Source organism: Xylocopa sonorina, chromosome 1 (genome assembly GCF_050948175.1).
Source record: "Xylocopa sonorina isolate GNS202 chromosome 1, iyXylSono1_principal, whole genome shotgun sequence".
In the NCBI taxonomy this organism is placed as follows: domain Eukaryota; kingdom Metazoa; phylum Arthropoda; class Insecta; order Hymenoptera; family Apidae; genus Xylocopa; species Xylocopa sonorina.
Window position 1 is genome coordinate 13,287,213 of NC_135193.1, and position 18,265 is coordinate 13,305,477.

General features: G+C 47.9%; 1 protein-coding gene across 4 annotated transcripts in view; it reads left to right on the top strand.

Moving 5' to 3' along the window:
* The window catches only part of Pgant9 (polypeptide N-acetylgalactosaminyltransferase 9), a 211,458-nt gene extending 194,058 nt beyond the window's left edge, over positions 1-17,400 (top strand). For 3 of the 4 annotated variants that reach the window (XM_076902857.1, XM_076902849.1, XM_076902865.1), the window contains 8 exons: positions 1,415-1,584; positions 3,164-3,477; positions 3,902-4,100; positions 4,698-4,867; positions 6,371-6,499; positions 12,419-12,529; positions 16,657-16,785; positions 17,024-17,399. In XM_076902857.1, coding sequence (XP_076758972.1) covers positions 1,415-1,584; positions 3,164-3,477; positions 3,902-4,100; positions 4,698-4,867; positions 6,371-6,499; positions 12,419-12,529; positions 16,657-16,785; positions 17,024-17,164 — 1,363 coding nt within the window. In that variant the 3' untranslated portion in view covers positions 17,165-17,399. Of the gene's footprint in view, positions 1-1,414; positions 1,585-3,163; positions 3,478-3,901; positions 4,101-4,697; positions 4,868-6,370; positions 6,500-12,418; positions 12,530-13,133; positions 13,239-16,656; positions 16,786-17,023 lie in introns of all 4 variants that reach the window. The other variant, XM_076902872.1, reaches the window with a different exon arrangement.
* The last annotated feature ends 865 nt before the right edge of the window (positions 17,401-18,265 follow it).

Genomic DNA, 18,265 nt, shown 5'->3' on the forward strand with positions numbered 1-18,265 from the left:
GCAGCCCAAAAGTCCGCGCCCCACGGCCATTACGGATCTTTACGACGCTCCATGGCCATTACGAATCTTTACGGCGCCCCCTGGGGCGCCACGGATTACGATATTGCGCCGATGAACTAATTGAAACGGCTGTCTCATCTTTTCCGGAACGTACGAAACTCGTGTTGTTGCGAGCGCAGATATTTAGGAGATTAAACCGAGGAGTGGGTGGGATTTCAACGATAGCACGTGGATAACATTCGATACTTTGCTTCTGGCTCAGATTTATACGGCTCTTATAGCGCGATTAATGAAACGCGAGCAGAAAAGTCTCTGTAGGATTGGAATTTCGTAAGTCAGTAGTATAACAGAGTTATGGTCGAACGCGCAGTCACACGGCTGACTTATCGTCAACAAGGCTACTGGTAATCATTTAATCGCGCGATCGTAACATGTCGCTAATTTCACTGCGAGTTAAGTAAACGTTCCTTTATAGATTTCTGCGGAACATTTGCCGTTATTCAAATTCGATCGACTTTATAATCGGTTTTGCGTTCACGCACAAGTAAAACCGCAATTTTCTCGGCGTTAACGCCGCGCGGAAACTGATTTACGTTCGGTGCGTGCGGCAGCTCAGAAGCTGGCGCGTTAAAGTGCGCTATCTAGATCGAATGGTTGGAAACTTGATTTTCAATTAGATCTCGCTTTAATAACGTACTAAATGACATTAAAAATTCCTGTACTTTGCATTTACGTCATCGCCACCGCTGTCTCCTTTCGTCGATCACACGAGAAGCTTCGGTTCACGGCGGATCTCTCCTCGCTTAATCGCGAATTTTATCACTTCGTGGAATATCTGCGCGAGCACGGCCTTTGACGTTTTTAATGAATACCTAATTAGTCGCAAATTAACAAATGGAATGTTTACTCGCGCAAGCGGCCGTCTGTTTCAATATTCCGTTTAAATGAAAATCGTGGACGGTAACATTCATGTACCGTAAATGAATTGAATAAATCGAAATTCAAAGGCACTGGGAAAGCACGTACGTAATTAAAGTGGAATACGAAATATCAGTAGTTACGGTACGTCTATGGTCAGACGCCTTGTATACGAGCCATAGAAACGCGCGTACCATCGTCCGGCCATTTATTTGGCCGGCATAGTGGTTTCTAATCGAATTATCGTATTTCGCCCACTATCGTTTCGCGGATATCTCCATGTAATCCGTATTTTCCGGTCGATGATTGGATTAAGATATCGACGCGAGCATTTCGAATTTATAGCCGATCGGAATATTTATTCCCAACGCTTGGTTCACAGCGAAGAGATTCGTGGCTTTAAGGTCGATCTCATATCGTATTTCATTACGTCCAATAGTAAAAGTTTTTATTCCCCGAATATCTTCTACAGAAATCGTGCGCGACTTTGTTACAGGTGCAAGGAACCTGGGAGATACCGGAAAGATCTTCCGCCCACAGCGGTGATAATCTGCTTCCACAACGAAGCCTGGTCCGTGTTGCTCAGAACGGTCCACTCCGTGTTAGACAGATCGCCAGAGCACCTAATACAGGAAATCATCTTGGTCGATGACTTCTCTGACATGCGTAAGTGGTCATGCCTCAACTATCCTAATCACTTCTCACGATCGTACCGCAACTTCGAAAGAAACTATTCAAATCACGAATACCTCATCATCGAACCTCATTTCTACAGATTATTATCGTAGTAATAATTTTCTCCCATAATACCAAGGGTACGAGAAAACGTCGAATAGAAGCGTCGTGGTCACCGTGCACCGCCCATTCGTGTCGCTATTCAGCCGCAAGGGCCATTCGTCACCGCGACGTAGACGTGTTCCGTGCTCTCACGATGGATCGATTAATCGCGATCCATCTCCCCGGTGACTTCGCGCGTGGCCCTTAACGATCGGGTCAACGTTGAACCGAGGGTTGTACCGGCGTGGACGTGTTGCGCGCGTACCACCCGGGAAATTCCGACAGGTTGATGCATGCCGACGCCGTTCTCGAGGCGTTGATATCCTTCCTCGAAGCCTCCTCTCGCGTCCTCCGTAAAAATTCGCGCGCGTCTGACGACGCCCTTCCGCGACGCCCCGGAAAACTTTGACGGGACGATCGATCGTCTCGCCCTGTCGCGCGAGACACCGCCGTTTCCGCGGGAAGCGCGCCTCGGCAAGCGAGCTCTTCCTGTTTCCCACCGCGTCGCACCCGCAGAGATGGCGACGAGCCGATAGGGGTTGAATTCGATCCCAGGGTCTCGCGGCGCACTGGGATTTCGGAACTCGCAGAGCCAGGCGTCGGAAGTGTTATTGGCTCGCGGGGAAAGTGGGTTTAATTGGCCCGCGTTACGCGATAAGGAAACAACGAATGTTTAATTTGCTAATGAAATATTGGCTCGAGATAAATCCGCGCTGCAAAATTACGGTCGAGTCTGTAAAATGTGTAGACTAACGGGTTAATTGTTCGGGAGATATTAAAGGGGCTGTTTCACAAGCTTCTGATCGCGTTGCGTGATCGAATTGAAATATGTTCAGCGGGGAAACGTGTAACTGAAAATCCCGCGGAAAAGGAAGAGAACCGCGAAACTCGTTGAAAGGGGGGTTAGCCGGAAACAAAGGCCCGTTTTATCGTCGAAGGTGTTCTGATCGAATTAACGCGTCGTCGGATAGAACGGAGGTGTACACTTAAACCGAGGGCACGTGTAACAAAGGCGCGGACGGTGGTAGGACGAAAATAAAAATCACTGGGGAATAAGCCGGGGCGAGATTAAGCCCGCTTGACAACAGGTTAGGGAACGCGCAACCCGTTGGAAACGATACAAGGAATAGAGCCCGTGGAATCCCCCTTAAAAGCTAGAGATAAGCCCTCGCAACACTTGGAAGTCAGGCTCATGAACGCAGTTAGCGAGTCCCATAGAAAACACGTGGTATATCCCCATTACAAACCGGCCGATTATTCTATCATAGAAAGAGGGAACAATGTGCTTCTTCTTTGTGCGATCTTCCTTTTCTTTTGTTCGTCACAGAAGGAGGTAACGGTGAGATAACCTAGCTATCAAAAAAGACGTTCTAATTAATAATAAGAAGAAACCTGATGGAGATATCGCGGATCCGGGTGTATAAATAATTTGGTCCCTCGGTCAATAATCGAATTTAACGTTTCACAGCGCATCTGCAGCGTCAACTGGAGGACTACATGATGAACTACCCGAAAGTGCAGATCATCAGGGCGCAAAAACGGGAGGGTCTTATCAGAGCTCGTTTGCTGGGCGCAGCCGCCGCGAAGGCCCCGGTGCTGACATATTTGGACAGCCACTGCGAGTGCACCGAGGGCTGGCTCGAGCCGCTTCTCGATCGGATCGCCCGTGATCCGACGACAGTCGTTTGTCCCGTGATCGATGTTATAGACGACACCACCCTGGAATATCACTGGAGGGATTCCGGCGGCGTGAACGTGGGCGGGTTCGATTGGAATCTGCAGGTAAGCGGAATTCCTTTCGCTATTATTTCGCGGGAATCGCCGACTATGTCGAACGGGGGCGATCCACGACTCTCCGATGGATTAATCGCGAATAGACGTCGACAAATTATTGCTGGAATTCGCACGGTTGCGTTTCAGAAGCGTCGATGTTTAATACTGTTGCATGTAAAGGCGTCGTTTTAAAATCTGTTCTTCCTGCCATTTTTCTTTTTACTAGTTTTTCCGAGGATTTATGTATGCACTCGGATTTTTATTCATTCCCAATAAACATTCTATCGGTTCGCCAGCTGTTTGGAAACCGGCTATCTGTATGCTAGTCCCGATGTCGAAAACATTCGGAGATTTCGTGATCCGGCCACGAACCTTGTACAATTCCCCGGATCCCGCCCCTCTGACTAGCAGCGTTCTTTGATTTCTGTATCAGTTCAACTGGCACGCGGTACCCGAGAGGGAGAAGAAGAGGCACAAGAATCCCGCGGAGCCAGTTTGGTCACCGACGATGGCCGGAGGACTCTTCTCGATAGACCGTGCTTTCTTCGAGCGGCTCGGCACGTACGATAGCGGCTTCGATATTTGGGGCGGCGAGAATCTCGAGCTATCCTTCAAAACATGGATGTGCGGAGGTATGCCCAATATTAAGCCAGAAATATGTCTCGAAATTGACCGTAAAAGGGAAGCAACGTCAACTATTCGAATCACCCTTAGGATACTTCTATCATAAAAAATGTTAAAACTATATTAAATGAAATTGAATAATTTACTTTCAAAGTCGCGATCATCTCGCGTTCATTTGTTAAAAGAGAAAAGAACGAAAGCAACGGACGTTTTAATTACGCAAAACAGAAGAAGTCTACCAAAAAGCATCGCGAAGTCAAATTCGGAATACCCTATCTTCTTTCTCATTTTTCCAAGCATCCCTCGCGCAATTAGCAAAGGAAAGCACTCCACCGCGTTTAATCCACGTAACGCGTCGAATCCGTGTCAAACTCGAAACTCTCCGGGCGTCCAATCACGCCGCCGTTCGCCTCGAGCCGCATTTTTCCATGTAAAAGCCCCGGGAAGAAAGTTAAATCCCCGAAATAGGGGCGGTCGTAGCCACCGCTCGCAGCGAAATAAACTCGTCTCCCAAACTCTGCCCGCGGCCACGATCAGCCGTTTCCGTGGGCCAGGAGCGCACGAACGAGACCTCACCGGCGGTTTCTCTCTGTCTCTGTTCCCAGGCACCCTGGAAATCGTGCCGTGCTCGCACGTGGGCCACATCTTCCGGAAACGTTCGCCGTACAAGTGGCGTAGCGGCGTGAACGTGCTCAAGAGGAACAGCATAAGGCTGAGCGAAGTGTGGCTGGACGAGTACGCCAAGTACTACTACCAGAGGATAGGTCACGACAAGGTGAGCACTTGCTACTCAGCCAGGCTTGGTTACCTGTTTCGTCAGCCTCTCGCACTTTGGATCTTCCCCGGCTTCCTATCTCGACTGCGCTTCTTCGTCGAGGCTTACGAATTAATAATAACTAAACTCCCGTACATTGAGAATACTTTGACTTAATTTTAACTTTAATTTATTCGTAGTTAATTTTGTTTAATTAGACAGTGATTAATTCTCTTTAAAGTAACGCGGTTCTATGTGCCTTGTTTAAATTTTGACGTTTTTTTTTGGAGCAAACGAATGATTTGAAAGTGTTGACTGATAGAATACGTGGGTTGAAAGCTTGTTTTTCCATTTGATCGTGATTTTATTGGTTCAGAGCACACGTTGGCTAGAGGAGTCGAGATAAGAAATGATGATAACCAAGCTTGATGATGTAGAGTACCGTATACAGAGACTCGTCGTAAAAAACTGGCCCATAAACGCGGGAAGCACTGCTGAAGAACGTTCGCGTGTCCTGGTACTCCTTGGGAGAAGCTTCTTTCATTCCAGACGATCTATCTTTTATCCTGGCAGCTTGCGCCGTTGAAACGGAGTCCGATCGAGCGTGCGAAACGATGGGATAAAAGTAAATCGTTGTCCACATACACGCGTACTCGAGTGAGGGCCAGTTCTTTTATTCGCGAGTCTTCTACGACCACTTTTCGCGAGTAGAATAGCTTTTATTCGAGTGTTAGGAAACAATCGTCCTTGATTATTTTTTTTCTAACAGGATTGTTGGTTCATTTTCCAAGCGTGGGTATGATAATGATACTCGTAATTGAAAAAGGATTTCAGCCTTTCTGATCGAGTACTTTCACATGAGTTATGATCGAGGAGGACTTTTCTTTTAAAGTACAGTTCAAGTACCTTTTTCGAGTATCGTTAAAAATTGTTTTACAACTATTGATCAACGTTCGGTTAATAAAGCACCATTTGCAACAATGGATCCTCGAATTTTCCATTTCCTATATAAAGTACACTCTTGCTCGACATTTCATTAATTTTATAAAAAACAAAACGAGACACGAGGACATACAAATAATATATCAGAAAATTGTTATTAAATTCGTCAAATCGATTTCTAACAACTTCATTTCGATCAGCTACTTTTTACCAGAACGATACGTACACTTAAGCGGTTATCCAGGGCCCGCCTAAACGTCGTTTCTTTCACTAGAACGAATCATTCCCGTCGCAATATTATCATTATCCCAGTCCGACCAAAAAGGCACTAAACTCCGGTCCATAAAAAAGCCCCCACGTATTTCCCCCCGTCCTCTATTTCCCCCTCGGCTGCTTCTCATCCCTCTTCCTTATTTTTACGATTACACCACTCGTCCCGTTCTCCGCGGTCTTTAAATCCCTGCTGCCGGAAACGAGCGTTCCACCGATCCACCACCACCACCACCACCAGCCCTTCCTCCCTTCCACCCCTTCCTCGTCGCGGAGAAAATTTCCTGGCTTATGATCTCGCGATTTTCGCAGGGCAACTACGGCGACGTGTCCGAGCGGAAGGCGCTCAGAAAGAAGCTCGGCTGCAAGTCATTCAAATGGTACCTGGACAACGTTTACCCGGAGTTGTTCATACCTGGCGAGGCGGTTGCTTCCGGCGAGGTAAGGATTCACGCGTGCCTGACCGAGCGACGGCCTTTCTTTTGCAGCCGCGGAAATGACCACCACCACCGGAATCGACCGTTAACGACGCAACCGGCCACTTTGATCCATCAGGACGGCGTCGAGTTACTCGGAGGCTCCTCTCCTTGCGCGGTGCCACGGCCAAAGGATAAATGGACCAGCAGAGGCTTCCTTTTTCATCTTTCTCTCCAGCTTCTCTTTTTTCCCCTCGTTTTTTCTTTTCCCTGTTCTTCTCGCGGCGGGGAAACGGTGTGCTTTACTATTCCGAGATACGCGAGCGCTCTCTTGTTTGAGAGGAGAGCCACGTTTAGGTGTCGAGTGTTGCGAGATCGTTTCTTTCTTTTTTCATGGCTCCTTCAGACACTCCCGGGAATTCCTTGAATATTCCTTGCCACGAGGCTAAGGGAAATTGTATCCCCTCTCGATGGAAACCTCGGGATCCTCGTTTTAATCGATCGCGCGTCGGAAGAAGTTTCGTCCGCCGCTCGTCCGCGGCGCGCTTTATCCGAATTAACACGTGTTCGATACGCGGGCACGGCTGTATCCATACAGATAGGCGAGGTTCGTTTGTCGCGGGCGAAACGGGCGACGGCTCGCCGCGGCGGGCAGACAATGATTGATGTCGACGAGCTCGCGACATAGAAAACAATCGATCGAGGAACAATGCTGGGACGCGGTCCGGGCCAATCTGAATCGGATCGCGGCCGAGGGATTCGCGCGCGACGTCCCCGATCGGAAATCGATTCGTCTCTCGATCGGCTCGTTGAATACTTGACTCGGCACGGGACGGGATCGTCGGTAACGCCGGATAATGGTGGCGAATCGAACACCGCCCCGAGGCGAAGACGTTTCAACCGGGCGAAAAGGTTCTCCGTTTACCCCGGCGATGGTCGATTTCGATTTCGCAATTAAACTCCCCTTTGAAGGCTTATAACTCGCGGCTGTTCCTACGCCCCGCCGTTCGCCCGCGTTCATGCGCCGGTTAAATTGTTAATCGAGGCTGGCGTCGCGGAAATCCTGCCCGCGTTCATCGTTCGCCGTTTTTAATCTGCGGACAGACGGGGCTCGTTCTTTGTACCTGGCAATTGATAACGATTTGTTCTCTGGCCCTTTTCGAGGTTTCTGAATAATTAAAATAGCAAGAGAAAAGAAATGCAAGTGGTAGCGGTCTCTCTCTATAGTCGGACGTATCTTTCGCGCTATCAATTGGATCATCAAAATTATTATCCTTTTGATATCAATTTCGTTAACCGATTGCGAAGAAGACAGCGGCTGGATGGTATCGGAAACTGAAAACAGCGAGCAGATAATGTCGATAGAAGTCCAGAGAGCGGGCATAAATATCGACGCCGGAGGCTCGACGTCCGGCGTCGGCGGCGGGAATCGCTGGGACCACGGGGGCGCACGATCCGCTTTGCTCGTCGCGCGATTGACAGTGCATTAATTTCGTTCCCATGCGGAGTTGGTACAGGATGGTGGTCGGGTTAGGAGAGGTTGCCGGTGGGTGGCGATCAATCACGTCTCGATTTATTTCCGTCGTGTTACGACGCCGTCTCCCGGCCCTCTGTTTCCCTGCATTCGTAATTGCGAAATGATTGTCGGGCTTGTCGCGCTCGTCGTCGATAATCTCGCGCGCGGCTCGCTTCTCCTACGGGTCATTACGTTCTCTCTCGGCTCGTGCGACGCGTATTTGATCGATGCGGCTCGTGCTCGCGATTCACCTGCGTTATCGCGCTGCAACGGCGCACCTCGTGCTCCTCGATTGCGATTCCATGGATCGTTAAGTAATCCAGTGTACGGTGTTGCGAATTTTCGACTACAATCTCTAATTGTAGCAATAGTTCGTAGCATTTTTAGGCCTGCGCGACGTTCACTGTTGGAGATTGCGGAAGTAGCGTTTGAAATTCGTGAGAGCTATTTAAAACGCGAATTTATATCAGCTCTCGAAAGTACTGTTAAGATAATCGTCCTTATGCGCCTACGTTAAATTCCACGTTACTTTCCCCGCAGCATTTCGTTCGAAGTTTAAATCATCGAACTAATCTCTATGATATGATGTTGCATACAAATATATTGGTCTGCAAACAGGCCGAGCTCCGTGCGCTCGTAATCTCGTGGACCTTTGCAGGAGCCTTAGACCTTTCCTCATGTACGTTCGTAGATTCGCGATAAAGTCACGGTATCTAACGGCGGATTAAAGGCTTTCTGGTTCCACGTAAATTGCAGTGTCACGCAACTTGGATATTTCATGATTTGCTTCCCTTTATCCTTTATAGCCAGCCTGTTCCCGTTCAGCTTGGCGATCTCGCTGGGAATTAACGAGGGCCAGGATCTCCGTATTTTCTGGACGATTTCAGCCAGCGAATCAAATCATTCGTGTTAAATTTGGGACCTTGCGTGCGCGACAATTATTCGTTCATCGAGGTACGAACAATTTGAGACGGTCGGATGTGTTCCTTCTTCTCGATGATTACTTCTCACCTAAATTCTCTGTTGCGCCATGCTGCGTCAGCGACACAGAGCTCGTCCGCCGTCAGCTCGCCTCGTGAAACTTAAAAACTCATTTTGAGAGCAAACGCCAGAAATGAAACAGTTCTGAGTAATGCTTCCTCGAAAGTTGGAGTTACCGCGTTCTAGAACTTTCGCCTGTTGAGATCTGACCCCATTTTTCGGTATCGGACTGGTAGCACCGTTTTGAATTTCGCGAAATGATTCGCGGCTTCCGCTGTGGGCACGGAATTTTTCTTCGAAAATGTAACGCGAATTTCAGTTTTTCAAGAATCGAGAATCATCCTTGGACTATTTTTCTCCCCGCGTGAAAACCAACGCGCTATTTATAACAGAGGTGATGCTCGAGAAAATGGATGCATCAAATCTGCACGGCAATTACTTTATTATATCGTCTTGAGAATAGCAATGTTTCTCGATCATGATCGATCGCGACGTCCCAAAAAGAACGCCTTAATCTCTCATGATTTACGCATGTTCCCTTACCACCACCGGCGAGACGAAGCTACATCTGGTTTCTTCGTGCCACGTACTTTGAACAAGATGGAGTAGGAATGAATTCTTTACGCTGGATCTTCCAACTTTTCGTCTCTGTCAAAAATTACGCTACTCTTCGTTTCGCGTTCGCAAAGGGTATTCCCGTTACATCGAAAGAACGATACGTCTTGACGCTCCTGTGAGAGAATAGAAACGTATCCACAATTTGTAACGGGGTTAATGTTTCGAGCAAATTTGACGTTCCTTCAACTACGAAAATCTAGTTTCATTTTTAATAAAGCAGAGGGAACTATAAAAATAGCAAACACTTGAAAAGTGTCCGATGAAACGCGATCATAAATCAACTCTGCTCCGTCAAAAATAAAAAGGGATAAAGAAGAACCGTCGAATTTAAAGCAATATCAGCCAGGTCTGCTATTCCTTATCGAGTCGCGCAGGCTGAAATCGAGGGAGAAAAGAATCAAGTGTCAGGCCACGAGACAGTGCCATAGAAATCGTATCGATCAACCGGTTTCTACCCTCGCAGATACCCTGCAGAGGTTGTAGCTCTCAGCCCTACATTCGAACCGGAATGGAATGCGTTTTGCCATATTTTTTCCCGACGCGACGCCGTTCGCCTGCAGAGACTCTTACGGCGCGGTAAACGATGGAAAAGGGGACAGGAGGGGGGATGAAAAAGGAGGAACGCGTAAAGGATGGCCGAACATTTTCGCGAAGAAGCATTTCACGCGGCTCGCGTTTTGGAATGCGGTTCGCGCCGCGCGCGAAATAAAAATTTCGTCTGTTGCCTCGGAACTTGTGTTTACGGCTTTTCCTTCTTCCTGACACTCTTCGTCGTTTTAGCCGTTTTATGCGGGGGATTGGTTAAATCACGCTGGACGTGCTTGGTGCGAAAAACAAATCTTCGGTTCCACCTGTGATTTCAATCTTTCCTTTAATGGATATCGATGGATCCTATATAAATTTCAAATCAATTTAAGACAAAACATTTTCCATTACACCTCTTGTTTCCCATTTTCGAACTTATTTACCATCGATCAATCCCGCTCCTTTCAATTCCTATCAAAGTCCAAGATCGCCAATAAATCAGCCGCTCTATTCAGCCTCTGAGAGAAATTAGTTCCACGAGAGGGAGCCTCCGAGACGCTCTAATAAAGCAAGAAGATGGTATCCCTGGACCTACCTCGGAATTTTATCCGAAGCCGTCCGAATGTCGCCGATAAATCAGTAGTTTTTATTCCAGCCAACGTCGACGACGACAACGGCGTCTGCGACCAGGAGGATGAAAGGGGGATGAAGATGCTCGCGTTGAAACTGCAGCGACCACAGAATTCTTGCACGCAGCGAAACCAGGACTGCTGACCGAGCTCCGTGACTGAATGCGCCCGTCGCATGAAAGCGCATATACCCTCGTCCGTGCACGTGGCCATCCCGTACACGCGCGGCCACGAAGACCGCGAGGACTCTGCCTCGCGCATTCTTCGCCCTCTTCGTACGTGTGCCAGGACGGGGGTGCACGGGCGAGGTTATATTTTTCGCGAACAAAACAGGAGCTCGGCTCATTTTCGATTTGCGTTCTCCCGTCTCTCACTGAGAAACGGAGGGGTTGTTGCCAGCCTGATCTTTTTGTTCCCGTTCGCGTGCAACTGTTCTGCGGCCGTGGCTCGGGGAGAAATCAGTGGATCGTCGATACGTTTCGCTCGCGGGCTCTCAATCGAGCGGTTCCATCAGGGGGCAAATGTGAACTTGGTTTACAGGGAGAATTGTATGGAGAGGGAGTCGGTGCAGCTCTCGGGGGAGGTTTCACTGTTATTGGGTTTAAGGTATAGCGTGGAGGAATTTTGTGAGAGAAGTCATTTCGTCGAGTAGCGTGATTTCATAATTTGACGGAAAATTGGTAACTTGGATTTGAAATTAACGTTGGTACATGTATATAAGAAGATTCAACTGTCTACAGGTTTAAATAATTTTTTCCGAGCAATTTAGCCGAGGAAAATGGAAGGTATAATTGCTAGAACGAGGAGTACTAAGTGATTAAACACCTGGAATAAACCTCCGGTTATACCCTGCAAATTAGAACGATCCGCGCGAACCTTACACCCGATAACAAAAAGCCAGTGAATAATGCAAGCTCTTATAATCGCGGAGCGGTGCAATCGAGACCCCGTTGCATTCACCCCGCGAACCACGAATAAAACAAGCGTTGAACGCGAACCGGTGGCGATAAAATATCGCAAAAAAAATGAGCGATCACAAGCGACGTATCGAGGGGATGGAATTTTTCCAGGGTCCCTGAGAAGGTTTGCGAGCGAGCTCATTCAATTATTACGTATCCCCTCTATTGATTTATCCGGTTTTTGCTTTTCCAGACGCGGATCCCGCGAGCAACTTTGCCCGCTGTAAATATCCCTGGCGGTACGCGAATGCCGAGAAAAATAGCGCGTTCCATCAGGAGTATATTTTCGACGGGAAATCGACCGATAGACGAAAAATATTTTCAATATCTGCGAATACGATATTCATTGTTTCGTATCGCCCGTAGATTGACTCGCAGCGATGTTTCTCTGACGATAAAAATTCTATTCTGATTAGATACGTGTTACCGGACTTTGAACGTTGCATTAATTAGGTGAAACAGATTTCCGATAATGGTGCGGAAAAATTGAATAAAAATTTCATTTCGCGCAATAGAGACAAGAAGGGTTCAGAAAAAAAAAGTGAACGGAACGATTTCTTCGATAATCAGAGGGGCAGACATCGCGGCAATTAGAGAAACATCGGTACGCGTGTGTTTTTCTCGATACTCGTAGCGTTGCGCGAACGAATTTACGAACTAACGTGCCGCGTCTAACGATACTAATCCGAGAAATGATCATACTAACTAATGAACAGGTTCGTAATCTCGGAGAAGGAGGTAACACCTGTCTGGATTCTCCGGCACGCAAGGCAGACTTGCACAAACCGGCCGGCCTCTACCCCTGCCATCGACAGGGCGGAAATCAGGTACAAATAGACGCAGAGGCTGAGCCCTACACGTCGTGGCAGACATATTTTAAGCCCCGTCAGCCGTTTGTCTCTCTGTCAGTTTGTTTTCGAGCGCGTTTCACGCTCGATCCGAAAACTCGACTTTCTTCTTTTGGCTTTTTCGTTGCCTTTCTTCGCTTTTTCTGTGCGTTCGATTTTTCACTCGGATATACAGCACAACTCAACCTGTGTGTGCTTGTTATTTGAACTGGATTTAAGTCCAGCGTTTACTCGCGAATCGAACGAGAAAATAGTCGAGTGTGTCCTAACAGATCTACCAACGAATAGCCATCGAAAGTCGAGTTTTCGTTCCTTCAACGAGAACACTAACCGTTTAACACCCATTTAATCGCTGCTGCATGCTTATCGTTAGTTGTGCGCATTCTAGGCTTCCGTGTACGTCTACCTGTGCGTCTTCACCTTTTTCCGGCTCTTCAGGATCACGAGATAGGAAAATAGCGAGGCGTTGCGTATGATCTCGCCGAACGTAGATCAGCGAGCGATGTAAAACGAGATTTCCCTCGGTTTCGTGGTCGGAAGTAATCGGTAGTTAATCGTTTGAAAATTTGTTGATTCGCTGCAGATCAGGCACCTCGTTAGCAGCATATGTATAGACTCGCCAGGGAAACCCGAAGACCTTCACCAGCCAGTGGGTTTATACCCCTGTCACCGCCAGGGTGGCAATCAGGTATACGATATTCAGAATTCGAAGGCGTCGAGAACGTCCTACGAACGCCGCTCGAAATAATCACTGGGGCACGCGGTTGTCTAATTGCCTGCTCTGTTCCATTATTCTAATCACTCCGGACGGAACCTTGCCAACCTGGCGAGCATTTTTTTCTTTTCTTTATGTTTATTGGATCTTTGATGGTGATGGGTCATTCAGAAATCTACTCGCGCTCGATAGGAAGAAATTGCATTTTATAATCGCTGAATTTGCTGAACTATTTCTTATGAAATGGTTGATTTTATTAAAGAAATTTCAAATCTGCATTTTCAACAAGGCAATGCTAAAATTCTATCCCAAAGAGAACGCTAGAGCTACATTTTCCATACTACATTTTAAAGCGTACATTTTTTAAGGGAATTCTAAATCTAAGGTTTTAATGAAATTGCAAATTTCACGGTACATTCCACGTCGCGCGGTCCCGTTAAATTCACCTCGGCTGTTTGCGGATCTCCCTCACGGGAAATCGATCGGGCGACGAACGAGCGCCGGCGATCGTTCGCGATAATCGTTCCGCCGCGAACGAGTATCGCGGGGCGAGAGAAGAAAAAGGGACCATTAACCGGCGACGCGTTTACCATTTAACTTGCACGCTAACTCGGCGCTAAGCTCGACCCATTTCGCTGCAATTAGTATCGTCGCTAATCTGGTGCAGGTGCTCATCAATCGTCGAACCCTCTTCACCCTCCGTCTCTTCCCGTTCGCGTCTCCTCTCTTCTCCTCCTCCTCTGCCCGCCGCTGCACCCCCTGTATGACGCGCCAAGCCAGCTTTCCCTTGGCGCGGCTATCCGCCGCTTGTCGCCATTTTTAGCATCGCATGCCACCGTGTAGAATTAATCTCTCGGCCCGTGGGAACCGCCGCCGGTGTGGGAAATTACACCAGCCAGTGGATACGTAACTAGCCGCCGAAGGTGGAACTGGTGTTCGTCCGCCAGGGTTAGATTAGGTTATGATGTGTCTTTCGGCGCCTCGGGTTTGATAAGGCCGCCGAGGTCGTGATGAATCGAGTCGTTGCGTTGGCGTCGTTTATCTTGCACGAAGTAAATTAGCCGCTTCGCTGCAGATCGTGTGGGTTTAATAAAGCTGTAACCAGCTAGGGTTGCGGATAGGTTTTTTAATTCTAACCGAGCAGACCGATAAATAGAACGCGTATAATTACAGTTAGTTGTTACAAAGGAGAGAAAGGAGTTGAAAAATAGCATATTTAAAAAAAGCAGATTACGATGGAGGGTAGAATTGATTGCAAGCGGAAAGAAGCGTCGAGGAGGTGTCGAAGCCACGAGAAAGTAACGCCAAGATCAAACCACTCGTCTCGTTAGAATCACGCGGACGACAACCACGATTACGTCGGGGAAGAGGTCGAGTTCGCGCGCGAATCTCGGACGTAGTTCCGTACAAAAGCCCACCCCCGCGGTCGCCACTATGGGGCGGTTTAACAACCGTGACAACCGGTTACAACCAAAAACACAATCAGTCGCCGCTCGCTTGGGCTCGTAAAGCGCCACTTTAATTTAGCTATTTGCCCTAGCAATTAAGCCGCGGTTTCACGGTAATTACCGCCGCCGCCCTGAACTCGACCGACTCTACGGACGCAGCCGCCTCTGCGCACCCCGCACGGGGTCGTCCATTGACGTTTTCGACGCGTTTCAATGCCGACCCGCGAATGATACTGCGCGACGGTGATTTCTTTTAATTGGACCAGTTCTTTGACGTCGCGACTCGTTCCTCTCTTCTCCCATAGAGCCGCGAGAATTCAGCGACAAAATAACAAGGTAGATTCCTCTTTCAGCGGATAGACTTTTCAGTGTTTCGACTCTCGTTTTTCTATGGGACGAATAAACAATACGTTCGCTGTGGTAACAGTCGCACGAAGATTGTTCTTAGCGGCATTTATGCTCAGAGTGAAACACGCGTTGTACGTTACAACAAGCGTAGAAACTACGTGAACGCGCGATAGTCAGACAGCAGTCTAATGAAGGATCGTTGACAGGCGAGCTGTTAATGCAAGACAGCGCGAACAATAGTGGTGTCGACCATGGTCGCGTGGCAGACTGACGTTCCGTTCACATATGTCTGACAGCTAGTAGATACATAATAATTAGATGGGAACGATTGTATTTCAACTGGACAACAGCTAAGCTACTGTTAATTATTGATAATTAAATAGCAGACAACGCGAGAATCAGTCGCGAGAGATAGAGAACTGGTGTTTAGATAAGAACGGTTTATGTTACGCGATTAAACGATGCTGGTATACCATTGAATAGCTCTCGATCTTTGTTTATCATTCCAATGGTTCTGTCGACTCGTACAGCTCTGTAAATCACGTCGCCTGGCAATGTTGTCTTGTAATATTTGTCTTGGCAAACGTTATCTGTTTTTACTCGCGAGCTTTTAAAAAATCGTGCTTGGTTCGTGTTTCTCGTGAAAACAGGGTGCGTCGCGTAGCTGGAACAGTTAATTGCGGAAAAGCACTCGCAACGGGATGAAGGGTGCTTTATTAATTTGCAAGTATGAGGCACGAGGTAAATTGGTTCACGGCACGGCGATACTTTTCCGAAACGGAAGTCGTTCGACGGGGAAATTACCCTCGTCCCTGTCTCGAAGCCGGGTTTACGCCGTGCCTGATGCATTCCACGTCCCCTCGGACCGGATATAGATAGTAATGCTTAGTTGTTAACATACGGTAGCTGGTGCATGGGTTTAATCCTCGCTTTTCATTATCCCCGGTCCCAGCCGCTTTCGACTCTATCGTTGCACGACAGGGGCTGAAAACCTTTGAATTTTGCGACGCAGATGGTCCTGACAGCGCGGTTACAGCCGTGTAACGATTTGAATAAGTACAAGGCCGGTGTTCGTCCCTGGCCACTCGTGGTACTTAATTAACCCTTTCCCACATGTGTTCCCTACGCTTGCGCGAATTGAAATTTTCCTCGGTTATCCAGATGATTGTGCAGAATTTCAGATGCTAGAGCTGTTCTTGGAATTCACCGTACTCTCGATACTCGATCGAGTATATATTATTTATCAGCGTTCGGTATTAATATCTCCCTTGAATCTTCATAGAAACGCACGGTTCAGTGATCATAATCGATAATAAGTCAGACACATCGAGATGGCTACAAATAATCTTAAATGACGAAAAATTTTGCGGTCATAATATTGTCAGCTTCTTGTAACGCTTAGCTACGATATTCGTGTGAAATTTGCAAAGAAATTTATTCGGCTTCGCTTGTCCCATTCTACTCGAACACTCGCGATTCCCGGATGCTTTCGACGGATGCGTGCATCCGTACGTAACGGCTGTCAGGAACCATCGGTCATAGGCAAACGTTGGAGGTCAAAATCCACGGGCATTAATCTTGATCGTCTGTCACAGTACTGGATGTTGAGCAAGACCGGCGAGATCCGGCGAGACGAATCGTGCTTGGATTACAGCGGCACCGATGTCATCCTCTATCCTTGTCACGGTAGCAAAGGGAATCAACAATGGATTTATAATCCACAGGTACGTTGTTCTCGCGGTGCTACCAAACATTAGATCGTCTATAAAGTAACGACTATGAAATCTCCGTGATCTCGTACCTCTTCAATCGCGTATCTTAATTATTGCGTCTGCAATATGACCTAATATCGTCGAAACTTTAAGCTGCTAATAAATTTACGTATCGTTCAAAAGCACGCTTGACGAGTAATCTATATCCCCCACAAGAGCAGCGACTAACGCGACGCATTATCGCTTTCAGACGAAGCAAATCAGACACGGCAGCAGCGACAAGTGTCTGGCAATAACCGAGAGCAAGCAGCGGCTGATCATGGAGGAGTGTTCCGCGACAGCGGCGAGGCAGAGGTGGTCGTTCGAGAACTACGACCCGTCGAAGCTGTGATACCGCGCTTTTTCCCGTCGCCAGTCGGACAATCTTGGCCGTAGGTTCGATCGCGCCGGCTCTTGGGTACCTGTTCAACGTTACTCCGTCGTCAAGACCCGTTTCGGTAGATAGACGCCGTGGTATCGAGGCTCGAGCGCCTCGAGACGCCGCCGTCGACCGTACTAGAAATAATCGAGTGCGAGAGGTGCGCGATAAGAAAGGCACGATGGTATCCGGGTCGCGGGGCTTGGGTGGTGGACGAAGGGGAGTACCATATCGAATAGGTTCGCGCGGAGAAGAGACACGTTCCAGCGGCCCGTCTACGGGCCGTGTAATCTCTAACTGTAAGACGGACGAAGTGCAATAGAAACGTCGCTTTAAGGGTGATCGAGGAGGGACTGGCCCTTGGATAAGCTGTAACCGGTATACAATGAGAGATTGGTCGTTCGTACGAGTGATCGGGTGTCGATACACGTTGGAGGGACGCTTTCCGCTGGCATTGAAGAATTGAAAGCCTCTCGGACCGACGGAAATGGATGTTGGACCATTTTAATCTTCCTCTCCTTAGGCAAGGGTGGTTTTTTAAACGGTGGACGTTTTCGTTTTCTAGCTCGCGAGTGTGAGTCACTTGTTGGTGGTCGTTGCCTTGTTTTTTTTTTTTTTTTTTTTAATATCGCTTGTAATTGTTTCGACTGCAAGCATTATACTTCTATCGTCGAGTAAAGTGGTTCTCTTCTCGAGAGAGTTGAGTGAATTTCGAATCGCTTCCGTATGATGGGAAGTTTGAAAAATCGATCATTAAAATAATTACAAGCGATACTCTGCTCCTTGGTAGATAGTTCGTGTAGAATTCGTTTCGTTGCAAGATTCAATTGATTAGATTTTAACGATTACGTGTAACTTCGCGCAAGTACTTACGAATCGAAACGATTCGACGTTCGATGAACCTGTAATTCTAAGTGTAACGTTTAAACAGCGAGGAACGCGGCAATGCATCAATGACGGCGAAAAGCGTGTCAAATGGGGATGAGTTGTTTACTTCATCCGAGTCGGACGGACGAACGCGGCAGTATCGATCTCCGCGACAGCCTCGATCGTCGCTTTCGTCCGCGAACCGTT